The sequence below is a fragment of the Planococcus citri genome, chromosome 1 (assembly GCF_950023065.1).
Source record: "Planococcus citri chromosome 1, ihPlaCitr1.1, whole genome shotgun sequence".
NCBI classification, from domain to species: Eukaryota; Metazoa; Arthropoda; class Insecta; order Hemiptera; family Pseudococcidae; genus Planococcus; species Planococcus citri.
The window spans coordinates 44,343,697-44,367,878 of NC_088677.1; the positions used below are offsets into that span (position 1 = coordinate 44,343,697).

The window sequence follows — 24,182 nt, forward strand, 5'->3', positions numbered from 1 at the left end:
TCTGAAAAATGATACACTTGTCGGAGAACTGTATTGCAGTATTTTTGTACGCAGATTATAGCTACGTTAGAATACTAAAATAGCATAAAAATCAACCAAAAAACGCATATCTCGCTAGTGAATTCAAAAAAGGCAGAATAACGTTTATTGTGATACCTACAGCGAAAAAGTGAAATATTATGGTCGAGTTTAGGATGTCAGCGTGAATACCATTTATAACAATGTTCTTTTTTTTTACATTTCGACATTAACTGGCAATTTTTTCTTGAAATTCATTTCTTTTGAAGGGCACCTGCAACGAAATGATTAATATTTTTCGAATTTAAACATAACCCAGCACATGCGATCATACTCGCGTATAGGTAATTAGAGTGGAATTGAATTCAAATCAAAAGGGACGTTTTATTGATTATCTACTGAGTAAGTACGTAGTAAGTAGGCAAAAAAAAAAAAAGGTATTACGTGAGGTTTTTATAATAAGAAAGTACGAATACCTTTAGCTTAATTTCTATCTCGCGAAAAATTATGAACAGAATGAAATTTCACGTAAATAAGCTGAATATAGGCTACATATAAGGATGACAAATAAGAAAAAAAGCTACCTACCTATTAAAAAAAGCGTAGTACGTTTAAGAAAATATCAGCTTTCAAGCTAATTTAACCTCGTAAATATTATTTCTTGAGAAGTTTCACAGTCGAGCAAGTTTTTAGCGTTTTACTGTTCAAGTTATTAAATTTCCCAAAATACGAGCCTGCACGACTGACGAGATTTTAATCTTCGAGTTAAAGTCTGGATTAAAGGTTTAAAAAAAATTCCGTTTCCCTTTTTTCCTCAACTTTTTTGTTTACACAGTGAGATAATTTCATATAACAGCGGTCGAATATATTATTATCGATAGATATCTATGCGTTGTACATACGTTGTTATCATGTTTCAATCGAAACAGACTAGATACCTATTTTAGGATGCTTTTAAGTAAGTTGCTTCCCCTTCTTTTCTTCTTTTCAGGAGATGAGACGAAGAATGAGGGGGAAAACTCCAGCAGAAATACCTACTTAATAAAAATTTTTTAAAAAACGTCATTTCCAGAAACCAAAAAAATACGTACAACTAATTAAACTTTAATTACCCAGTTATTAACAATGATGCCGAAGGGAACTGTTCATTTTTTTGAACATTTTCCCATAAATCTAAAATGTACAGTACCTACTCAAAATCCCTTTTCTGGTATCTAAGCACCTGCGCGGGTTTGATTTTTAACAAGGTTTTTTCTTCTTAATGCATCGCGTTTGGTTTAAATTTCAAAAGTATAGGTAATGGTAATTTGTTTTAATAACTTCTCCCTCGGCTCACCTTTCAGGTCGATAAAACCTCTCTCTCAAAAATGAATGCAATTTTAGCTGCAAGCTTGACTAGCATGGGCATTTCTTGTTCAATTTTCTACTCTATAACCCTTTAATTTACCTACTTAGTTCATTTCAAACTAGGTACCTACCTATAATTTCACAATTCACTTTTTAAATGGGTATTAGAATGAAAAAAACATCACATTTCATTGAAAAGAGAAATTATTTTTGAATCTGAGATGAGAACAAGGGGGGAAATGCATATTTTGAAAACAGAGCTTGACATGTTTTGGCAAATAGACTTTCAAGAGAAAAAAACTTGAATGTTTCCAAGTTTAGACGTAGGTAGGTACGGTAGGTATAGGTATACCTAGTAGGTACCTAATAATTGAATTTAGAATTTAAGTTAGTAACCCAACATAAATATTATGTGGAGTCCGAAGAAAAACGTTTGATTGGGTGTTTCATTCCAATAGAATTTAAAATCATTTAATAGGTCATCTATATGCAACTGCCGGATTTTTCGATTGAAATCCTTATACCCACGGTTGAATCTTGATTCAATTCAATTCGTTCAGATTTTGTGACTTTTCCTGACAGAAGTAATGTTTATTTACACAAGAAATCATCGTGGAACGGACATCTTGTTTTATTTTATGAAATGTGTACAAAATAGAGAGGTTAAATAGCAATCGAATGAATCTGTGCACAAGAGCTGAATGAAATGTTGACCTACATAAGTGTGTGCTCTTTTTTCTATCCTACAGCTGTTGTAAACATCCCTTATATAGTTTGAAATTTATAAGGAAGGGCGCCTCTTGCATATTAAATAACTTTTTAATACTTTTTGCAATTCAAGTCAACAGATCGCTTTGTATTTTGTGCATAGGTAGGTAATTTCTTCATTTGAACTCATCAACTGTTAAATTTCATCTTGGAGAAATTGTCGCTGTAAAAAAATATAATCTAACAATTTATTTCTTTCCTTTTTTTTTTTTTTTTTTTTTTTTTTAGCTATCACATCGTAATTTATTTCTTTTCATTTGCTGAATGCGAATCGAAGAGACAATAAAAGGCGGATGGACAGAAAACTACAACTTAATTCAGGAAAAAAGTGCATAGCTTGGCGAATCTATTTGAGAACCAAAACAGACATTTTTTTCCATGAAAATTGGATGAGATAGTCAATAGTTGTACGCCTTAAAAATATGTATACAGGCAAATAAGCATTTGCCACCTCATACCTAAAGGTCAGAGTTTATTTTTAAAAAAAGTAACTATAAAACATCCATAGGTACTAAAACAGGATTTCCGTTTTGAAAAACTATCCAAGATCAAAAATCGAAATCATGTTCAAAATAATCAAGGAAATGGAACTGATTTAGCACGTTAAAAAGTCAGACATCTATGTTGCCCATGTGTTCTTCCTGCACTATATACCTAGGTAACTGGCTACCTATTTAAATTTTTGGTCTATTTTGGAAATTTTAAACTTCTGCAGGACCCTTAAAAAGTTTTTGGGAGCAAGAATACTTATGGGTCTTCATACTATGATAATTAAATGAGCAAGTATTCAGTGAAACAGTGAGGAATAGGATAAGTTCACTTGCTAGTTCTATAATTAATTCTGTTATGGGTACCTAGACCTACCTGAACTTCCTATTCGGTCACTTATATGTACCTACTCGTCACTCGGCCTATACTAATGTCCAATTAAAATTTAAACGAATTTATTTATGTAGTAAATAATTAACATTCAACGTATAAATCGAGTCATTAATTATTTTGAAAATTTGATTGAGGTAATTTTAAAATTCCAGAAAAATAGTGCAGAATCAAGTTTGAATTTTAAAATACTTTTCAATCACGTTAGAGCTAGAAACTGGAAAATCAATTTGTTATTATGGAACCATAGGTTTAGTGATGATTTTTTTTAACGCGCTTACTTAGTTGCCGGATTTGAAATTGCGAAAAAATGAAAATACCAATCAAACGGTAATAATCGATGCGAAGCTCGATGACCTGAAAAAGTCATTCGTCCTTTCCATCAGCCCAGCATGTTTCGTATTATGCTTTTTAAAATTTGAAAGTACAAAAATTCAGTTTTTTACGAGCATTTATGAAGTAGGTAAGTATATAGAATTCTTGCAGTGGCGTATGAATTTTGAGAAAAAGGCAGTTGGTTTTCTTCCCAAACTTCAAGTACCTTCAACCAACTTTTAGCCTATAGTAACTAATACACAATACACTGCACAGTGCACAATACATACCAAATTAATCGGCTAGGTACCCTGCCCATCGTACCTACTACGAAATCAAGTCTTTTTCGATTCAAAGAAAACGAAAAGAATCTGAGAGTAAAGTTGTCCACACAAACGAAACATGTTTCACTTATGCCCGAATGTAATTTCATTCGTTAGCCAAATTTAAACCTTACCAATAACGATTTAATTGCGATAAACCTGATTTTTGAGAGCTATTTCGCCGTTGCCATTACTTTACATGCGAAAAAAAAATGGAAATGTTTATCAACAAAACAACAAGACCAAGACAAGGTAATAATTGGGAAAATTAAACCTAAATCGATAAATTTCTGAACGAGAAATTAACATCGAGCGAATAATTTTAAAAATAAATCACGTCTCACGTGTATAACGACAACGTCAAGTAAGATTAGACTGCAGGTAACTTATATTAGGTACACGAAAAGCAACTCGAAGCAAGAAGTTTTGGGCAAATTTCATTACAAAACGTAATTACGTAATTCGTGAACGTTCAATCGTCGAGATAATGGTAAATACGATCTCCGTAATATTTTATCCTTCATAAACTCCTGATAGTTTGAGAAATAAAATTTATTACGTTCCAAGCTTTAATACGGATTTGGCTGACCGTAAGACTATTTTTTATTACCGCAATGAAATAATATCGCAGAGCGTAAATACGAAAACCAAATACAAAATAGGGTTTCTTCAGACCACTTGACCGGATGGATTTCATTCAAAATGCCCAAATGATGTAAATTTAATTTTCCAACTTTCGCTCGGTGCATTTAGCTTGGTTTTATATGGAAAGTGTTATTATTACGAACCGTACAATAATTTTCATCGTGCAGACGGTGCAGACAATTTCTATTTTCAATTTCGTAATCGTAACTTTGATATGTAGGTATATGTAGGTAGAGGTGGTATGTACATGCTACATACGTGTACGTCTACGTAGACGTATGTACTATCTACCAGCTACCTATAGGTACCACCTTATACAGTTTACACTAGCACTCACTAGCATTCTAGCATACTTACACAGTGTTGGCCAAAGTTCGCAAAAATCTGGAACGTAGGTACTTATTTATTTGTCATTTAATAATAATTTTGACCAAAATAATGAATTAATGAAACATTCTAAACTATAATTTGATATTTAAAATACATTTTAAATGATTGATACTGAAAGACCTAATTTACCTACTTATTCGAACTATTCATTAATAAAACGTTTTTTTTCTCGTTTCAAACATTCGTACTGACTGTGAGTGTTTTTTTAGTAAAAATAATTTTACTACATCTCATAATTTTTCCTTTTTCTTGTAAAAAAAGAAAGTGTCCGAAATTTGGGTAAGTACCTACTTAATGAAGCTTATTTCGGTCATTTTCTGATTCGCATAAAAAATAGACAAAATCGTTTAAAATTTACAACTTGATACTCAAAAACTGTGCTCCTGATGATATTCTACGAGAACATAAACGACGAACATCCCATTAAATTGCTTACTTTGAAGCAATTTTTGAAAAATGTCAAAAAGTGTCCGAAATTAGGGGGTTTGACAGTACTCGATATTTTTAAGCACCCTGTATCAAATCGTATACTGTAGGTATATATCTAGGTAAGTACTAAGTAATCTACATACGATAGTATTTTTCCTATATCTCACGTTTTCCTGTCACACTCAATTTCTCATCTAATTCGATTTCTATTTTTGAACCTACCCGTGCACATTCTATCAAAAACGTGTCATCTTCGTCATATCTATACATATACGTCTTACAACAAGAAAACGTACACGTAGGTACCTACATCATTCTCTCGTTTTTTTCTGCACATTTTTTGGTAAATTTGTTGAAAAGTAAATATTATTTCATGTTTTCAATTTCGTTTCGGTAGGCATTTGATCGAATTATTTGTAACTTGACATCAATTCCAGACGACATGATGATATACATTTTACAAATGTATCCGGACACTAGGCTATTCATTTTGTTAGGTACCTCTACCTACCAACATAACTAACTAAAAAAAAAAAAAAAAAAAAAAACCCTAAAAAGTACATAATGAAATCATCGTTAGGCTTTTAGGATTTTTTTTTTGAAATCACGTATGATTCCAGCGGTTCGACGTTCTCGGGAGGTAATCAAATCAAAATTATTTTCTTCGTTTACGTATGTAACACTGGCATAAAATATGAGGGTAGGGTATTGAATTTTTCAACATTAATATCTTAAACCCAGCACAACTAACGTAGGGATTTTCACAAATAACGAGAAATCCACATACATATGTGATAGAAAATGTGTCCCAGTTTTACAATTTTGATAAAAGTGACGGAACTCGCTACCGAAATATAAATACATAGATGCTTACACAAACTCAGCATACTCGAACTGGCGAGAATCGGCGTGTCACGCCACATTTCTATAATATATATATATTTTTTAAAATTACGAGCTAAATGAACCTTGGGAAGGATGGAGGGAGGGATGGAGGGAGGGATGGAGGGGGGACATCCAAAAAATAAATGGATACTTCAACATAGCATCCATCACTCTTGAAGGACGCTGATGAGAGGTTTGAGGAGATCAGATCAAAAAATAAGTTGTGATAGCTAGAACTCTGGCATCATCTAATTAATAAATAATCATCAATATGTCGCACCACTTTTTCTTAGAATTTTTATCAATATAGGGAGTCGTCAACTTTTTAATTGGTATAGCATTCAACTTTTGTATACCTTCTTATTGTGAACAGGTGAATTTTCACGGTGAAGGTTAAACTTTGAGCTTTTTGAATTTTAATTATCAATTTTTATTTTTGAATCTTTTATTCATTTTTTTTGAAACCGCGTAAACGAATTTGCGGTAAAGTTCATTCAACCAATTTTCGGATAAGTACAAATCTTCCAATTTTGAATGCGTAAAAATTGCGAGCTCCATTCCTCTACCATCCATTTCCGATGGAGATTATTTTACAATTTTACAAGACCATTCGAAGGAATTTATAAATAAAAATTGAGTGAAATCGAAGAACCCATTGGTATAAAATAAGTATTAGGTGGGTATAAGGTACCTATACATCAAATATTTTAAAAGAAAATGTTGAAATTTTCGAAGTAAAAAACATTTAGGTTAGGTAGGTTGTAGGTACCTATCAGTACCCATACGATTTTGGAATTCAAATGATGACTTGACTTTTTCTGAATTTTTGCAAACACTTCATTCGAAAATGTTTTATAATATTAATATTTTTCATTCGCTGCTGCTCCATATCCTCGTTCCCTTCAATGCACCCACAACAAACTGCAGACTGCACTCGTTCTTTAAAAAAAAGAAATGATTTAGATTTTTGTTTCGTTGGTAAATATTGCTCAAATCTGCACCGTAGTTCATGTTTTACAACACTTATTAACCTCGGTTTTGAACTTTGCCAAAAAAAAAGAGAGTTTTTGCCCATAAAAAACGTGAAATTTCAATGAACTTTTTCATTTTTAGCACTTTTTGACAACCCTAAGTAAGTAGTAAGTGCAGCAGAGGCGAGCACTGTAAAGGTAGATGAGATAACAAAAAGGCGAGTTCAATGATTTGATCTATTGAGTGATGAAAATTTCTTGAATATCTCCCTTCCTCTCGGCCGATCAAAAATCCATAGCCTAATGAATCATCAGACCGAGAATGACAAATCTTCACAAATATCATCGAATTTTTCATTATTTTGATCAAAACTTCATTTTTTGCGTATTTTTACGATCTTAGTCTTGATTATATTCTATACAAAATAGGCAATGGCTTCAATAAAGCTCCTGGCGCACAACTCATGTAATCAATTTCGGTGACTTAGAACTTTCAGAATTTCATTTTTTGCAAAAATAAATCACTCTAACGAGGGAAGTACCCCAACTGTTAGTCGCCGATCAGAACGAAACTTCGCCTACGTGTTGTACATGGAAAAGCAACACGCAGCTGGTATTCGGTTTCTCTGACACGAGTCTAATCAGGAAATTGGAGGGGCAGAGGTGCGTGGATTTCAGAAAATCCTATTTTTGACCATGGTTAGGATTCTAGCATATGATTTTTTGAGACGAACAAAAAAGGTTCTATGTACCAACAAAATTGCCTATCTGTAAAACTGAAGGCGCTACGGGTACTACCAAACCATATTTTGCGAAGGGAATAAATTTTCAAAAGTTGAATTATCGTAAATTTTGAAGGTAAATTCTCGTGTAACTTTTCAAGATGAACAAAAAATGTTATTTCGTGATATTGTCTGATTTTGAAATTGAAAGAGCTGGAAACAGTAGTTCATAGAAATTTTAGGATATCGTTGAAAATTGATTTGCCTGTAGAGCCTTCAATTTCAGAGATATGCTATTTCGTGAGAGAAACCTTTTGTGTTTGTATTGAAAAGTTGTGCCAGAAATCACGGTTAAAAATGGGGTTTTATAAAACGTGTACATCGTTCCCTCTTCAATTTTCAAACTAGGCGCATGTCAGACCAACCAAATACGGCTCGAGTGTTACCTCTTCCGGGTACTTCCCTCGTAAGAATTGAAAAACTCAAAATTGTTCCAAAAAATGTCTTCAAGTATGGTGAAAGGCCATTTTATAGAGGTGAACGCATCACACCTGTATGGGTTCTCTCGTTGTCTTGATGTCTCATATCTGTGTAAAAAGTTGACTCTTACTCGTATCATGAAACACCCTGCAGATCGGATCGAATTTTCTAAAATGGCCACGAGGATCAAAGATAACACATCACTTACGCATATTTTCTCTCAATGGATTCATTACCACAAAACTGAAACATTTAGTAGCGATAATACCTTCCTACTTGAACTAAAAATTCTCAAGAGTAACGAGATGAAAAAGTAAAAGCTGTTATTCTTTAAAATTAACATTTTAAAGGTAGAAGAATTTTCACTTTCCATTTAGGTATACGGAGCATTAGGTAGGAATAAAATCCAAAGAAGAGGGTTTTTCAGATTTAATATTTTAAAGGCAATGACGTAATTTTTTTTTTGCGAATCAACTTTGATGAAAAATAGGCGAGAGAAAATCGAGCGCGATAATTTGGTTCTCGAAAAATTATTCTTTCACAATCGACATCGTAGAAGGTATAAGGTACGGGCAGAAAACAAAACACTACCTACATATACATATTTCTTCGCATTTTTCTTTCACAAATCGAAAATTTTCACGTCACAAAATATAATTTAGGTATCAGTCACTTCAAAAGATGCAACTATACCTACCAAGAGACAATTGTTATTAACCTTCTGATAAGTAGTAGATAGGTACGCCAGGAAATTACTAGTTCACCACCACATTCTCACCCTTATTCACGTTATAATAACTTAATGAGTTTTTGATTGTGTTTTTGGTCCATAATTTGATATCATTGAACGATAAATTTACTTGATAAATACCTAGGTAATTTTCGTCGTGAATTTTCCCCTTTTGAATTCTTTAAATGAGAATTTTGCACGAAGAAAGCTCATTTTAATGACGACAAGTAGATACACCTAACGAACTGTCTTCATTGCTCATTAAATTCCATGCTTTTATTTCGCCATAGAATAGGTAGGATTTATATCTAATTAATTATAATACACGAAGATTATTATTTTATAGGTTACTCAAGTACAAGCGAAATAAACTCGATCTTTGAATTGAGCCACAACCGTGGGCGAATGAACGAACGAGATATAGACTAGGTATAAGTAGATAGGTACCTATTCAAATTATCGTACTTAAATGAATTAAATCCACATAAGAACGAAATGACTTTTTTTTTACGAGAATACTCTCAATAGAAAAATGTAGGTATGCATAATTTCATGCGTCACCGCATTAAATTGTGAAAACGACAAAAAAAAAAAGGGCTTAATTACCTAATCCTTTTCTATTGGGGTGACTGAGCAAAATATAAAATTATAAACGTGTGATGCAAAATATACAACGGGTTTTTAGTTAATCACGCATTTCGTGCCGTTGATTAATTACATTTTATATCTATCATTAATTATTCCTCGAATGTCGTTTTATAGGTAATACATCTATATTCCTAAAACTATTTGTTAATTTTTTTAAATAAATGCCTACGAATTACCTGGTACGCGGTTATTTATAAGCATCTATTCTTCGATCATACCGAATTGTAAAAACTTGCGAATATAATAAAGATCACGTTGAAATGCTCAACCTGTATTCGTAAACATTTTTATTCTCATTGATTGTTATCAATTGAAAATTTGAACAACAATTACTCCGATTACTTTTTAATTGGCCGATCATTTTATCACCGAAACATAACCGCTGAGGTAAAAATTTTAATTAGGGTACGCGTATGACAATATAAAAACGATACGAATTAAGAGGTATTCTTGTAGTTGATAAGTTGATTGATCGGCATGAGCCTTTGTTTTGAAAATTCTTTCAATGTAAATTAGGTACCTATACGGTATACCGCATATTTAACCCCGTAGGTACGTTTTAATGATGAGCGCACAGCAGCAAAAATATTTTTAATTTATTGAGAAGTAACTACCGAAACGAAGAAATAACATCTAGATAAAATTCGAAATTGGCCAAAATTTGTGAAAGAAATTTAACGATTTGTTTTCGACGATAAAAATTGAAACCGAAATTTCACTTGCATAAAGAATGACTTTTGGACTACAGAAAGATTCTTGGTCTTTTAAGAATCACAAGCTCGATCAAAACGACACACAAAATTACATAGGTAGGTATTTACTCAACCAGCTAAACCATCTAACATCGCTCAAACTCAATGAGAAAATTCCAAAATATGTACAATTCAATTTAATATTCAAGCGCAGTAAATTCCCAATAAAATAAGTGATTTTGACAACCAATCGATGGTGCAAAATAAAAATAGATGCCTGATTACTGATAGGTAGGTACTAGGTAGCGCATCGCACACTACATGTACGAATACCCGAACGTATAGTCACGTTAATTTTGTAAACAGATCACATTTCACTATATTCCTTCTTCGACTTTCAGAAATTCTACCTACGCTGAGATACTTGAAAAAAATTCATGGTCAGCCGCGTCTGGACTTTTAATTTGAAAAAAAAAAAAAAAAAAACATCGTAAAATAGAACACATCGACGTATTTGATCGTCGCAAAATTTATGGCTAAAATAAGCTCATCTTTTTTGGGCGATAAAAATATATTACGCACGTTACTTCACAGTTCGTAGCTGTAGGTAGGTCTAGTACCTATCACATTATACAAATTTAGCGAAGAATAAAATGGGTAATGCTGAGGTAATTTTTACACGACATTTAACACGCGTTCACGTACGAGTATACATAATTTACTCTGTCAGAAGATCTACGTGATTTAGTTATCAGCGAAGACATTGATTGTGTGCACACTACAATGCAAAACACTGACTCGGCTGGAAAGTATCCTGAAGAATTGGTTAGGTATATTTCAGAAATCCAAATAGATTTCTGGCAACAGAAAATTTTGAATAATAGAATAGACACCTATACTTTAACGTAAGATGAGTAATTAGGAACCTAATACTTATGAATTTTAATTTAGTCAGAAAATTTCGGTCTACGTACTTACAAGAGTATGTAGAATTAGAGGTACAGTGCATGAAAGAAAGTAAAAGGACACTTGTTCGAAAATATCAACTGTTACAGCTTATAATGTTTGCGTTTGGACGCGAATTGTGTATTCAGCTGAATTTTCACACGTGTCACGACGACATTCTTTCTTTTTCCTTTTTTTAAATCCTCAATTTCAATTTGTTGATTCAATCACATGTGCAAAAAATAAAAGATTAGATACCAGATCGGAATTTTAAAAATCTAAATCACTTCTAGACTTGATCGAAAAATTGATCGCACAGGTAACTCACGTAAACCTTTATACCTACCTACGTCACACTGCTGAAAATGAGAAGGGTTAGGCAAAAGGGATATTTAATCATTGGCATAAGCTTACGATTATACCTATGTATAAGTATATAAACTTTCTTGAATGGGTTTCAATTCGATTTTAATGACGTAATACGTAATTGCGCGCATATAGGTAATTCGATTATTTTCCAATCAAAACAGGATTTACATTTTTGTTATACGCAGAGATAATTTCATTGTTAAAATATTCTATCAAAGCTATACCGGGTGTTCCATTTAATGCGCCGAATGTTCCGACAGACAATAAAGAAGCCCCAATTGAACTAAAATGTGTGAAGTAACTGTAAGAAGCGAAAAAGCAATTTCATGAGTTTCAAAGTGCCATCATCGCGGCATATTTAACCGGTTTCACATTAAAAAATTGTACAAATTTGATCCTATTAAAATAATTTTAACAGCTAAATTTTTATAACGACCTGTGGCAAAGTTAGAACAATAGGTAGGTATGATATTACCGAAAATCTGGCATTCGCTAAAAATGGAACAAGTAAATACTATGTACACCTTTAGAGGTTTCACTTCCATCCATAAAGATGAAAAATAACCTTTAAAAACGTTGCTTAAGTACAATAAATTTTGGGGAAAATAGACTTTTCAAAAACTATTTTTTTCATCGGCCCTCTAAGGTGAAGCACCCCTCCTAAGGGTGGCAAGATGAATTCTGACTTCAGCCGTCTACAATGAATGACCTTTTTTTTTAGAAGTTTCAAACATTTTGAGAAAAATAAACATAGAAAAATAACTGCATGGATAGTTAGTCTTAGTTCATTGCGTATGGGGGGAAAATTGGAACGACGGGACATACCTACTGACATTTTATCATGATTGAATCAAGATCTTCAATTTTATTTTTCGAGGGAAATATGCACTTAAAAAACGGAGTTCGCCGTTAATATTTTTGGTCATTTTTGAAAATTTTGAAAATTTTACATTTAAATTTTCAAATTGGGGACTTTTAAAAAACTGAAATGGTCTATTAGGTACCTATTTCACCAAATCAAATTGGAGGTTAGGATGTAGGCGATTGTAGGCCATTTCTAAGCAAAGGTATGTTTACGTAAACCAAGTAGGTAGGTACCTACATTGTATCGTTATAAGACGGGTCGTGCTAGATTCACCGACTCCCAGTCCAAAAGAGTCGATTCATGATTCTCATTCTTTTCATGACTCTTCAATCCCGCTCACTCTCTCAACGTCTTTCGCTTGATAAGTTAATTGATAAATGATAATTGATTAATTAATTATACTTTACCAGCACTAATATCAATTTTATTGGGTGTTACTAGTGTTTTTACTTTTTATTGAATGAATTTGTATCATTATTTCTATTCAAAATTCCTTCATTGGTCGATTTTGAAAAAACTATAACTGTTATAAACAGGGCTCGGATTTTTTCCCCGCAAAATTAGTGGGACTGGCATAATTTTTTCGTCCCATATTGATTTTCTTTGTAAAACAATACCCATATCGTTGGAGAATAAATATTTTTACGTTTTAGGGCATATTTTGGCATTTTTTAGGGAATATTTCAGCGTCTATTTAGGGTTTTTTAGGGAAAAAATATTTGAGCTCTGATTATAAAATAGTTGTTCTTGTTCCTGGAAATAATTTCCAGAAGTTCCAACAATTACCTAATTCAACGAAATGGTAAATGGGTTTCAGTTTTCAACTCCAAACTCGTAATTCATGATTGTAGAAAAGATTATTAATTATTCAGCTATAGATTAAATTTTAAAATTTTCAGTTTTGTACCAAGACGTCAGTCGAATTTGTTGGAGCTCGAAATTGATTCCATTTTTTGGGAATCCGTTCAAAGTTTTGAAGTTGGATTGATTTTTCTTTCAAAATTAAAAATAAAATTTCTCTTTAAATTGATCATAATTTTCTTTTCAAAAACAATTAAATTAAAATTGAATTAATTATACAGTGGTGTAGGAAGTTGGTATGGGACACAATGACAGAACTTGGAAAATTTTTCATTCAAAATATAAATATGAAACCGAATGAGTGAAAACTGACTGAAGTGAAAAGTGATGATTTGATGAACGACTGACTGATTCATTTCAAGTTTGGACTGGGAGTCGGTGATTCCAGCAGGACCCCTATAGGACACTATACAAACGAATATGTTGCGTATATTTAAAACTGAAGGGGCGAACGGCTTCAAAAGAAGAAAAAAGTGAGCAAGATTGATATTAGACGGAGTTTTTGTCAAGCTTGAAAATCGAAGGGGCCACGAATCTAGATTTATATTTTAGAAAATCGCACTAATTTAAAACATAATTAAAAAATCAAACAATTCGTCGAAACATGAATCTAGGCAAAATAAAGTTTGTTCACACCTTTAGGAATTGTAAGTTTCGCATACCAACTCGAGTTGACTGTGAAAACTCGTGCACACAAGGAGTTTAGATTGAAATAACATCACACACATAAAATAATTCAGATTTCAAAGATTTCAAATTTGTAGAAAAGAAAAATTCTCTTTACCTATAGGTACCTAAAAGTGAGAAAACATGAAATGATACTTCTCATGACTCTAGGGAAAAGTAGTAAGCATGAAAATTTACAAATACTTCGAGCGATCTTTCTGTGATGGAACTATAACTATTCCAACAATTTTAATTGAAACCTAAAATACCTACTTTAAATCTCAATTATGCTGCTTTTTGACGCATTTCTTTCGAATGAACTCGCTCATAAGTGTTCCATCTGTAGGCGACAGGTATCGATAGAAATGATCAATTTCTTAAAAATTTTTTCTTTTTCAAGACAACTTGATTTTTCAATTAAAAAACTTGAAGTTACAATTTTGCTACAATTACACAGTGAATCAACCAAGTACCTACACAGAAAGAGCATCAAACACTCGATATTTTATCATTAAAATAACTCAAGTGGGTTTGGTGTATAAATTCCCATTCACACAGATAACTTAAGAACGCAAATAAAGTAGGTACACATTATATCGTTCGGTGCGACGCGACGTCGACGTTAAAAATTTACACTGTCAAATGCCAAATAACATAACGTTTAATTTTGACGGCGCAAATATGAAGCAACAGATAAAAACCTGAACGTGACATTTCTTTTATTAGAAAACTTTTTCAAAGATTTGTTTTATTAAGTATAACAAATTTCAAACAAAAAAAACTCGTTCTTTACAGAAAAATGCTTCCTACCTTATTTGAATACTTAAAACTACGTACATAAAACTTTTCTTTCACCCCTTGCCGCCGGGTCTAATGTTGAATTTTTTAAAAAGATGCCTATGTTTTATTGTTTCCTCCTTTTTTTCGCTCATTTTTACTAATTAAACGACCCCTGTTCATTTTTTTACTCGCGATAATTATAATACCATTGTGAGCGTGTTTTCAGGTTTTCCATATGTATTTTTGTAATGTTGTAAACATTAATATCTCGACCGTAATTGAAAAACAGGCTACTAAAAAAAAAAAAAAAAAGAAGAAGAGGGATTTCATGAAATCCAGAGAGCGTGAAAACGTCTTTATTTTAGAGAATTTCACAACGAACAGGCGGCGCATAGGTATAAAACGTAGTAGAGGTTGGAAAAAAATCAACACCGTCCTACCTAAATGCAAAATCTTACGATATCACGAAAAATGGAAATTTTTCGATGCTTCGATAATATCTACTCATAGTAAATCCGCGTCGATTGTTTTTTCTTCATTTCACGGCCCGTTATAAAACCAATTTGAGCTTTTATGCCGTTTATTTTCACATCATAGCGCTGAGGAATTCTTTTCAGAAGATTTGAACGAGAAAAAAATACTCATCTCCTATCGGAACAACTTTTCAATAAATTGATTAATTAACGGTATGTATGAGCGAGTTTGCATCATCTCATCTCACCTCAATTTAAATAGTTTCCCTTTGAAAAGGACTTTTTGCAATTTTGTCAAGTACGAGTATTCTTAATTGAAATTAAATTACCTCCGAGATCGATACCACCTGAAAAGATTTTTGATATGTTCTACATACCGACATGGTAGGTACCTACCCAGTTAACTAGCACACAGGGAATCCTTTGAGAAATGATTCAGATTGGTAGATAGGTAAGTATTAAATAAAAGGCTTTGAAAGTGAGCTTCTTTTATCTTTCATTTGCAAAACTTCAACTTTTTCGTTTTTACTTTCGGGCGCTTTTTAATATGTCATGAGCAGAAATTCAAACGAAACTTATTTAATTTATTTATAGGTATACGAAATACCGAGACCGACCAATTTCAGCTTTGTTCAACATTTCTTTTCGTTTTCAAACCGAGTCTATAATTTTAGAATTTCCGGAATAATTTTTAGCGAAAATTTACAAACTCGTCAGAATAGAATAGTACCTACCCCTAATTTCATTTTTGAAAGAGCTTTATAATCATCTCACAAACGTTTTTTGAAATCAGACCAGTACCTAAGTAAAAGCAGTAGGTTTAGGTTAGGTATCTACGAGTTACAAGAAAAAATTTAAATAACACATCGTCCTGTCACAACTTTTCAATACCTGTGCAAGTGTGCATAATTGAAAAGTTTTGCAACAGATTGCCAATTTCAAGAATTTAAGGAGCGTCGAGAAAGTAGAATAAATTTTCAATTGGGTGAACATATGTATAGACATAAAATCTTTTCTCCAAATTGTTCGTGAGTAAAAATTTGAAAACGCCGAGTTCATTCGGAAATTTGCAAGATGACGTAAAAATAAGGTCGCACATGCAAATAAGAAAAAACTGATAAAAATCGTGAAAGTGGAAATTTCTTCTTTTAGGTAGCTATGAAAAATAGGTAGGTACCTAATAGGTACCTACTTTATTGTGCATAGGTCACCCATGCACAATTTTTTTAATTCAAAAATGAAAACGACATTTTTTCATCGGGGGATGGTCTATAAGTGTAGTATCCAAGTTCACAGGAGTTTGAGTCGATTATAAATATTTACTGAAATAATGGAACCTCCCTTCATTAAAAACATTAAGAATAATTTCCAAAAAAAAATTGAGAAATTCATTTTTATAGCAGGGAAAAATTAATCAATCAAAAAATTCTATTTCAAGTGGGGACATGGTGGTAATGGAAAACTTTGAAGCTAGGGGAAATTTTCATAAATCGTGGATCGTTTAGAAGACTATATGGAATTTCACAATAATCTACGTTGTTTTTTTTTCTTTTTCATATTGACAAAAAATATGAACTTATTTCTTCAACTCCAATTATTTTAAAATTAATTAAAACTGAACTAGTTGAATCAGATTAGGTTGAACTGTATACGAGTATGAAACCTGGCTTTGAAATGTAAGAATACTATACAAAAAAAAAAAAAAAAAAAAAAAAAGGCTAGGAAATGCACAAGTGCACAGTTAGGCACATCCGAATTATCCGATTCTGAGTCGAAAAAAGCGATGAATCTACGTTCTAGCAAGTACCGGATCAATCTACTTAGCTCATAACATAAAATGGTAACGAAAATGAAAAATAATGATATACCTATTACGAATAAAGAAAGAAAAGAAAAATGCACCGAAGAATAATTTTCCAAACTTGAAAAGGAAACAGTCACCCTGCTGAAAAAAAAAATCGAACTAGTTGCTACCTTCCAGTGACTTTCCTAGCGCTCAGGAACTTACCAAGCTAAGAATAACAATTAACACCTATCTCTACCTAAGTACGTAGGTACTACCTTCCCACGACAACAGTGAATACCTAGTACCTACATCAACAATGATAAACAACGTAATACATATATTTTGCCTACGTAAGCATAAAATTTTACTTCTACTTACTTACCTACCTACCTACCTACGTATACTGATGAATTGTCGATGCGTTTATACAACAAATTTTGAAATAATAAAGCTTTCTACAATTTCCCTAACTAAAAAAAATCTTACCATGATATTCCTGATATGATTGACGACCGGTAACGGCGAGAATATCTTCTCAAATGCGGAAGCTATTTTACCTTCCAATTTGACGGCTTGAATATACTACAATTTCTATGAAAAAAATTCTTCAATTATTCAAGACGAGATTACGTGTTTACGTTGCATAAAAAAAAAAAAAAATGCATACGATAAAAACTATGAACGCATAATAATGCTGATGAGAATTTTTACTGAGAGCGACTACTATTCGCAGCATGAAAATGGAATAGAATCACGAGAAGATGTAACGAGCTCTATTATCTATTTTGTTTTTGCCGAGCTACAAGACAGGCGCAGTATCCAATTTGAAGAGATTCTCCAACACACCAACACTACGCAAACCACGCCTTTACTTTTGTTATAGCATTTTACAACCGCGAGATATCTTGACGATTAATTTATTATGAAGTTTACAAAACGAAGCTATAGAGCGGGAAAATTTCCAATTTGGGATTTTATACTTGTGCCACGGCGTAAAAGAAAAACGCTGGACGTATTGTTTGTATTATATGACTTCAAATTAGATAGCGCGTCACATCAAGGTGATTAACGAGAGCCGATGATAACGTACAAAAGCTTTAAAAACTTTCACTCCCAAGACAATTGAACACTTTCGTTAATAGTTTTGAGTTTCCGAAACCGTATAGCAAAATTAAACTGCAAAAATTTACGACTTCTTTTTATTGAGCTCGAAATTACTTCAGGTACCTACTTTTTTCCTCCTTCCTTAAAATCACGACAATTATTTTATATTTTTAATTCAAACTTGAACAAATCTGCAACCACGCTGCTTTCATTCATCTTCCACTAGACCGAAAGTTGAGGTATAGAAATCACCCCTATAAATTTTCTTTTACTAATCAAATGTCAAAATATGGCGACGAAGAAAAATACCTTACTCAATGTAGCGAACGAAAAGTACATGAAATACCTTTTAAGGGTGGTATAATTTCGACGGGTTAAATTGCTCAACTCAGTATCTCGCTTCCTGGCCATTTTCAACGTAAAACTTCAGTGGAGTTCAACACCACTCTCAATATGAAATTGTTTAATCAACGACAAAATGGAAGAATAACAGTCGATGCAATCCGAATTATTATTTTTTTTTTTAGGGTACACAGGTACAAGAATGTAAAGAAAAAAAGACTAGATAAGTAGGGTGCCTTCTATGTACATAAAGCTGCTGAAGAGGCAACTGGCCCCTGAAAAGTCTACTTCTCAAATGTTTTTGATCATTGACGGAAAGTGCTTTTAAAAACTGAACGAACATCGGTATGAGGGTTCCTTCTCTGAAATCAACTTTACGTCGGGTGCAATTCTCAATCAAAAAAACAATCATCACGATGAAGTTTATTCTATTTGATTGCCCCTTCGTTGAAAAAATGTAAGTATGTATCCTAAATAAAAATAACCCATCCGATAAAGCATAAATTCAATTCAATTATTATAAGGTACTTGATGAAAAACATTTTTATGAGCGCAAAAAAATGTCCTTCAATAGAGAAAAATAACTTTCCATTTTAACAAATGAACCCAATTAACTTTTACTAAACACTTTCACTATCGTTTTACTCAATTACTCCGTTTTTATAAAACAAAATATCCCTCCGTTATTCTGAGATATTAACTTGACGAAATTTTTCCTTTGCCTTTTAAGGCGCGTAAAATAGAAGTATAAGACCAAAGGCAATTTCATCTTTTTTTTTTCGTCATGTAACCATCATTACGGTCACGACAAACCCTTGTAAACGTTTTACTCGATTACGTTAATGAAGCATTTCATGTTCCAAAGAGTAAGCACGTTAAAAATTAATTTTCAGTTCATCTTGGCGAAAGCTAAAAAAAATTTCACATAATGTGAAATTTATTCAGTTTACTTTATTTACAAAAGAAGAAATAAGGAACAATATTAGAGCCCTCTTCAAATACTGAGCAAGTAGGCAAGTACTAAGTAGGTAGATAATACCTAATACCTAACTACCTACATGAGAAAAAGAGGTAAAGTGAATACAGGTAGGAACACAATGAACAGGAAACTCTCCAGCTTTAGAAATTTACAAAAAAAAGGCATTTCAATTTTTATAACTTGAATAGACACACACACACAAGAATCTGATTCAAATTTTTGTAAAAAGGAAATGCGGTCACACAAATCATTCAAAGATTAATTGTGCACATTCATATTTCAGTCAACCTTAATTTCACAACAGAACTTGTTCAAATACAAATTAAATTCTCAAAGCGAACTCTCAATTATTAATTTTACCGAGTAAGCATAACTTGAACGAAATGTCTACGATGACAGACGGTTACATTACATATTTTGAGTTCAGTTACATTTCAACGCGATAATTCATGATTTAATAAAAACTATTTGATAGGTAGGTAAGTATTTTTTTCAGATGAAGGGATACGCGAATATTGTAGGTATGTAGGAAAGCAACAAGTGTTTTTGTGAAAAGGTAATTTCAAGAATGTAGTTAAACTTTTTCTTCTGATGGCAATAAATTTTCATTTGGAACAACATTTTCGTACAACATTCCGCAAGTTAATTTTCATCTTACGCTAATTAATGGGAATTTCGTTAAAAGCGAAATAGGATCGTGTAATACATTATTTTAATTTTTTAATAACCTTCCTTTAGTGAATACGCAGAAGAAGACTATGTTTTGTGCTGGTTTTCACTTTAATTTGTAAATAAATTACATAATGTGTTCGAGAAATACTAATTACCGATAACTAAGGTAGCTAGCTGTCAGGGAAAATGAAACCACGAATCGATACTGATAGCTTGTTACGGTCAATACAACTTCACATTTTTACGAAGACTTTTGGCAATTTTAATTTGGAAGAAACAAACAAAATTCGAAATCGTGAAAATTACTCTGAATCTTTAAAACACACACTGCATCATATTTCATCAACCAAGAAAATTTTATTAAAGTGCGATTAAAACTTTTGTAGATATTACTGTTTGAATTGATTTTTATAACAGAAAAGTACATACAAGTATTTTGAATTGTAAAGAAAAGAATGCATTTCAACGAAAAACCTGAGGTTTATGATAGAATTTTACAAATGTACTTAGATCACAAGTTCAAAATCAACAAAATAATAAAATTAATCACTCACCTCATTCTTTGATCTTGCTTTCGTTACGTTATAGTTGCCCTAAACAATTCCAAATCGTTTTCATTTTTTAAAATATTGAAATTGAAAAATTGTCAAGCTGTTATATTTAAAATCCAGTTACCTTCATTTTCTTCTTAGAAAATCGACACATCGTATCAGTCAGAACAACAAAATCCGCCCATTCAACTGCTCGACACAATTTCACTGAATACACAGGTATTACTCGGGAATGTCAATTTATACATTATACATACGAATAATTTTGACTTGAACAACGAAACTATTTTAACGGAATTTATAACAAAAATTGAATGGAAAAATTATATTACAAGGTCTAATCATTAAGCTTTCTAGAAACACTCAGTAAATATGTACCAATTTCACAATTCTCAGTCTTAAAAGTGATGTATTATATTTACCATCAAATCAAGTTCAAGTGTTTCACACCTCTTCAAAGCTTCCCGGCAATATTAAATTTATTTACACAATCATAATTTCGCAAACTTTCTATTTAAAAAATTACTTTGCATTTTTAAAAAAATTCAAATTTTTAATAATTTTTCAGAAGTATTTGCAGATGTTCCGTTAGTTGATTAATATTCAACAATTCCTGGAACAAAAAACAATAATTGAATTTATAAAGCCAATTACTTACGAACATTTTCAAGATAATATGTTTCAATTTTTTAAGCACTTGACAGTTACTTGTAAAGTAGTTTCTCGACTACGTAATCCAAAAATGCCATCCGCTAAAGTCGATGGTTTCAAAACAACTACGAAAGGAATTCCAAGTAAATCGTAATACTCGATCATTTCTTCAACAGGATTAGTGCACAGCAGAGGAACATAAAGCACCGAAATGCCGACTTTTTTAATATTTAAAGCTAAATATTCGGCCAGAAGTTTCAGATCTTCTCGATGAGATGTACCTTGATTGGATGAAAGTATTATTCAATAGATTTTAAAATACCACTATACTCGTACACTCATTCACTCGAGAAGAAGAACCAACCAGAAGTGTCAATAACGAACGCTGCTTTATATGGAGCCAACTTTCTATGAAACTTCATAAATTGCCGTAGTTTATTGGTATCTAATCGTGTTTCTTCGATGAATGCATCACAAAGGAAACAAAATGCGGCACAATCTAGATTTGTGACTGATTCGATCACGTTAGGAAGTATTTTCTTTTTCTTGACTTTAATCTGCAATTACATTTTATATTATTGAACTAACCATTGATCAAACTATTAACAGAATTTTACAACTGAATTAACTGCTCACCATCCATTCCTCTTGATCTTCTACAGGTAGATGTTTAAAGGAACTCTCCGGTAAAACACGAATTCTTTCAATCGATTCTACACCCCATTCAAATTTTGCTTGAATATCCGTATATTCTATATCACCATCATTTTTTATTTCAGAGAGAAAAAAACGACCTGGATCGGCAGAGAACTGAAATTTGATATCACTTAAGTAAAACATTCGTAGAATAAGAAGACCGGTGAAAAAAGTGACAAAATTTACTTTTCTCCACCATATTTTTCGTTGTCGCTGCCAAAAATGAAAAAATTGTCGACCTTCTTCAGGAGCAGTAAATGTGATATTTTTCAGTTCTGTCGTTTTTGATGATCTGAAAAATTCATAACACTTGGCGAAAAATCATTAAAACGAAACCACATATTTAAAAAGGTGGATCGTAGCTTACCGAAAATATGTACTCTCCTTGGCAAGTGTTTCGGTGTATTCGGAATGAGCTTTCGGAATTCTCGAACAGGTGATACTAAAGGGTAAAGAATTCTGAGTTATCCTTCTAGCCTCCATAAACGGAGTCTTGATACCTGATAAATGAGCCCAGTTTTAATTAGAATTCAAAATAAACGTTCAGTAATAATGAGTAGTAGAAATAAAAAAATTTTTCCTCACTCTCGAAGAAATTTCCAGAATCAACCGAACGGTAAAAAGCGAAAGCTGGATTATCACGAACAATCATATTACTGATATTCCACTCATTGGTAATATTTTGACATAATAATTCACCTAAGGGGCCATACTCAAACGATACAACACGATCTTCTTTTATGATAGGTTTTATGAAAGAGTATTGTTCACTGATTCTCAATATTTTAGTAATAAAATTAGACATCTTGTAACAACTATGAACTTTTTAAACTTTGCAAATTCACTGGTATATTTCCAGGCGGAGCGACGAAATAATCTTCTTCTACAATAGCAGCATTCTGAAGAACTTGTTCCTTTAGATTCTTATCAGTAACCAAGTCTTCTCGCAGTTTCAAGTATCTGCAACAAAACACATCGTATTTTATAAATTATACATATGCGCTCTGAACAAAGATTTCAGCTCTGTTCTATTCGCTGCTCAGAGAAACTCCGAGCAGAAATTTGACTTTAATCTCGTTTTTTCAGCTCTCACTTTGAATAAAGTAGAGAAATTGAGATTTTTCTCATCAGGGAACGACATAGATACTCCGTTTACACTTCCTTTTCAGGTCGTTAAAGAGCAGAAAAAAGGAGTGAAAAATTTCTGCTCGGAGCTGCTCTGAGCAGCGAATAGAACAGAGCTTCATTAAAGTATATTTTACCGATTTTCCAGCACGGTGACTAAAGGTTCTATATTATCAGTGTTTACTGAATTGATACTGTTAGCGAATTCAATTGCCGATTCAACAACATTCACATTTCGGTGATTTTCAAAATTTACCAAAGCTAATTTTTCCAATAAACGAGTGGTTTCGTCAGTTAACTTGAATCGAAGAGTAATATCTCGGCTTTTCTGTCCTGGATGTTGACTCGATGAACAATACGGAGTTACTGCTCTGAAATTTTTATTGATGAAACATTTCAACAACGGTTTACGGATTAAACAATTAATTATCATTGCGTTGAATGTTCAGTGCCTGTAAAACAGTGTAAATAAAGAAAACAGTTCATATCGAAATAATTATGCAAAAATGCCGGCACATAAATAAAAGCGAGTTACGTGAGTGCAATGTTTCACGAAAGGTTCCATGATCATCGATCATGACCCATTCATTCACGTGAGAAAATTTTTCAATCGGTGATGATAATTCAATTCTTACCTTTCTAGTTTCTTTTCACCTCACTTTATGAACATGAGATTTCATTTTTTTAAAATTTTGTACATTTCATCACAATCATCACATCACTACAGACAATAGACAAGAGAGAGAGACATGACGACATTCACCCTGCCACTCCTCGCACTCCCTAGCACTCCCATCATTCTTATCAGTCGCATCGTTCAAGTTGTTCCTTTTCTCGATTCAAAAATGGCAGATTCATTTTTTTTTGCGTAAATTTCCAAATTCAATAATATGGTTATGTTCAAGTTTATCACTTATTAAATTAATAAAAATAAAATTTGAAAGCATGCTGTGTTTTAAAACGAAATTTCATTTTCATTTCAAACATTCAAACTCATTCTATGTCAAAAAAAGTTGATAGATTTCATTTTACTTAAAAAAAATTCACTTTTTTTAGCTATGTTTTTTTTTAAACA

At 32.4% G+C, this 24,182-nt stretch overlaps 3 protein-coding genes across 6 annotated transcripts in view; all 3 read right to left on the bottom strand.

Moving 5' to 3' along the window:
• Window positions 1-21,164, bottom strand: part of LOC135832180 (neo-calmodulin-like) — a 32,954-nt gene extending 11,790 nt beyond the window's left edge. The window contains exons 1-2 of one of the 4 annotated variants that reach the window (XM_065345249.1): window positions 20,760-21,037; window positions 20,639-20,677 (exon numbers count right to left, since the gene is read on the bottom strand). In XM_065345249.1, the coding sequence (XP_065201321.1) occupies window positions 20,639-20,677; window positions 20,760-20,789 (69 nt within the window). In that variant the 5' untranslated portion in view covers window positions 20,790-21,037. Of the gene's footprint in view, window positions 1-17,473; window positions 17,720-20,638; window positions 20,678-20,759; window positions 21,038-21,057 lie in introns of those variants that run through there. The other 3 variants (XM_065345253.1, XM_065345250.1, XM_065345252.1) reach the window with 3 other exon arrangements.
• Window positions 21,130-22,787, bottom strand: DNApol-gamma35 (DNA polymerase subunit gamma-2, mitochondrial). The gene is made up of 7 exons (XM_065345248.1): window positions 22,568-22,787; window positions 22,350-22,482; window positions 22,169-22,274; window positions 21,923-22,096; window positions 21,651-21,843; window positions 21,344-21,567; window positions 21,130-21,248 (listed from the first exon to the last, which is right to left on the bottom strand). The coding sequence occupies exons 1-7, from the start codon at window positions 22,785-22,787 to the stop codon at window positions 21,189-21,191; spliced, it is 1,110 nt and encodes a 369-aa protein (XP_065201320.1). The 3' UTR covers window positions 21,130-21,188.
• GatC (glutamyl-tRNA(Gln) amidotransferase subunit C, mitochondrial) lies at window positions 22,767-23,902 on the bottom strand. Its single transcript, XM_065345255.1, has 3 exons — window positions 23,743-23,902; window positions 23,245-23,559; window positions 22,767-22,942 (listed from the first exon to the last, which is right to left on the bottom strand). The coding sequence occupies exons 2-3, from the start codon at window positions 23,538-23,540 to the stop codon at window positions 22,798-22,800; spliced, it is 441 nt and encodes a 146-aa protein (XP_065201327.1). The 5' UTR covers window positions 23,541-23,559; window positions 23,743-23,902; the 3' UTR covers window positions 22,767-22,797.
• Between the last annotated feature and the right edge of the window lie 280 nt (window positions 23,903-24,182).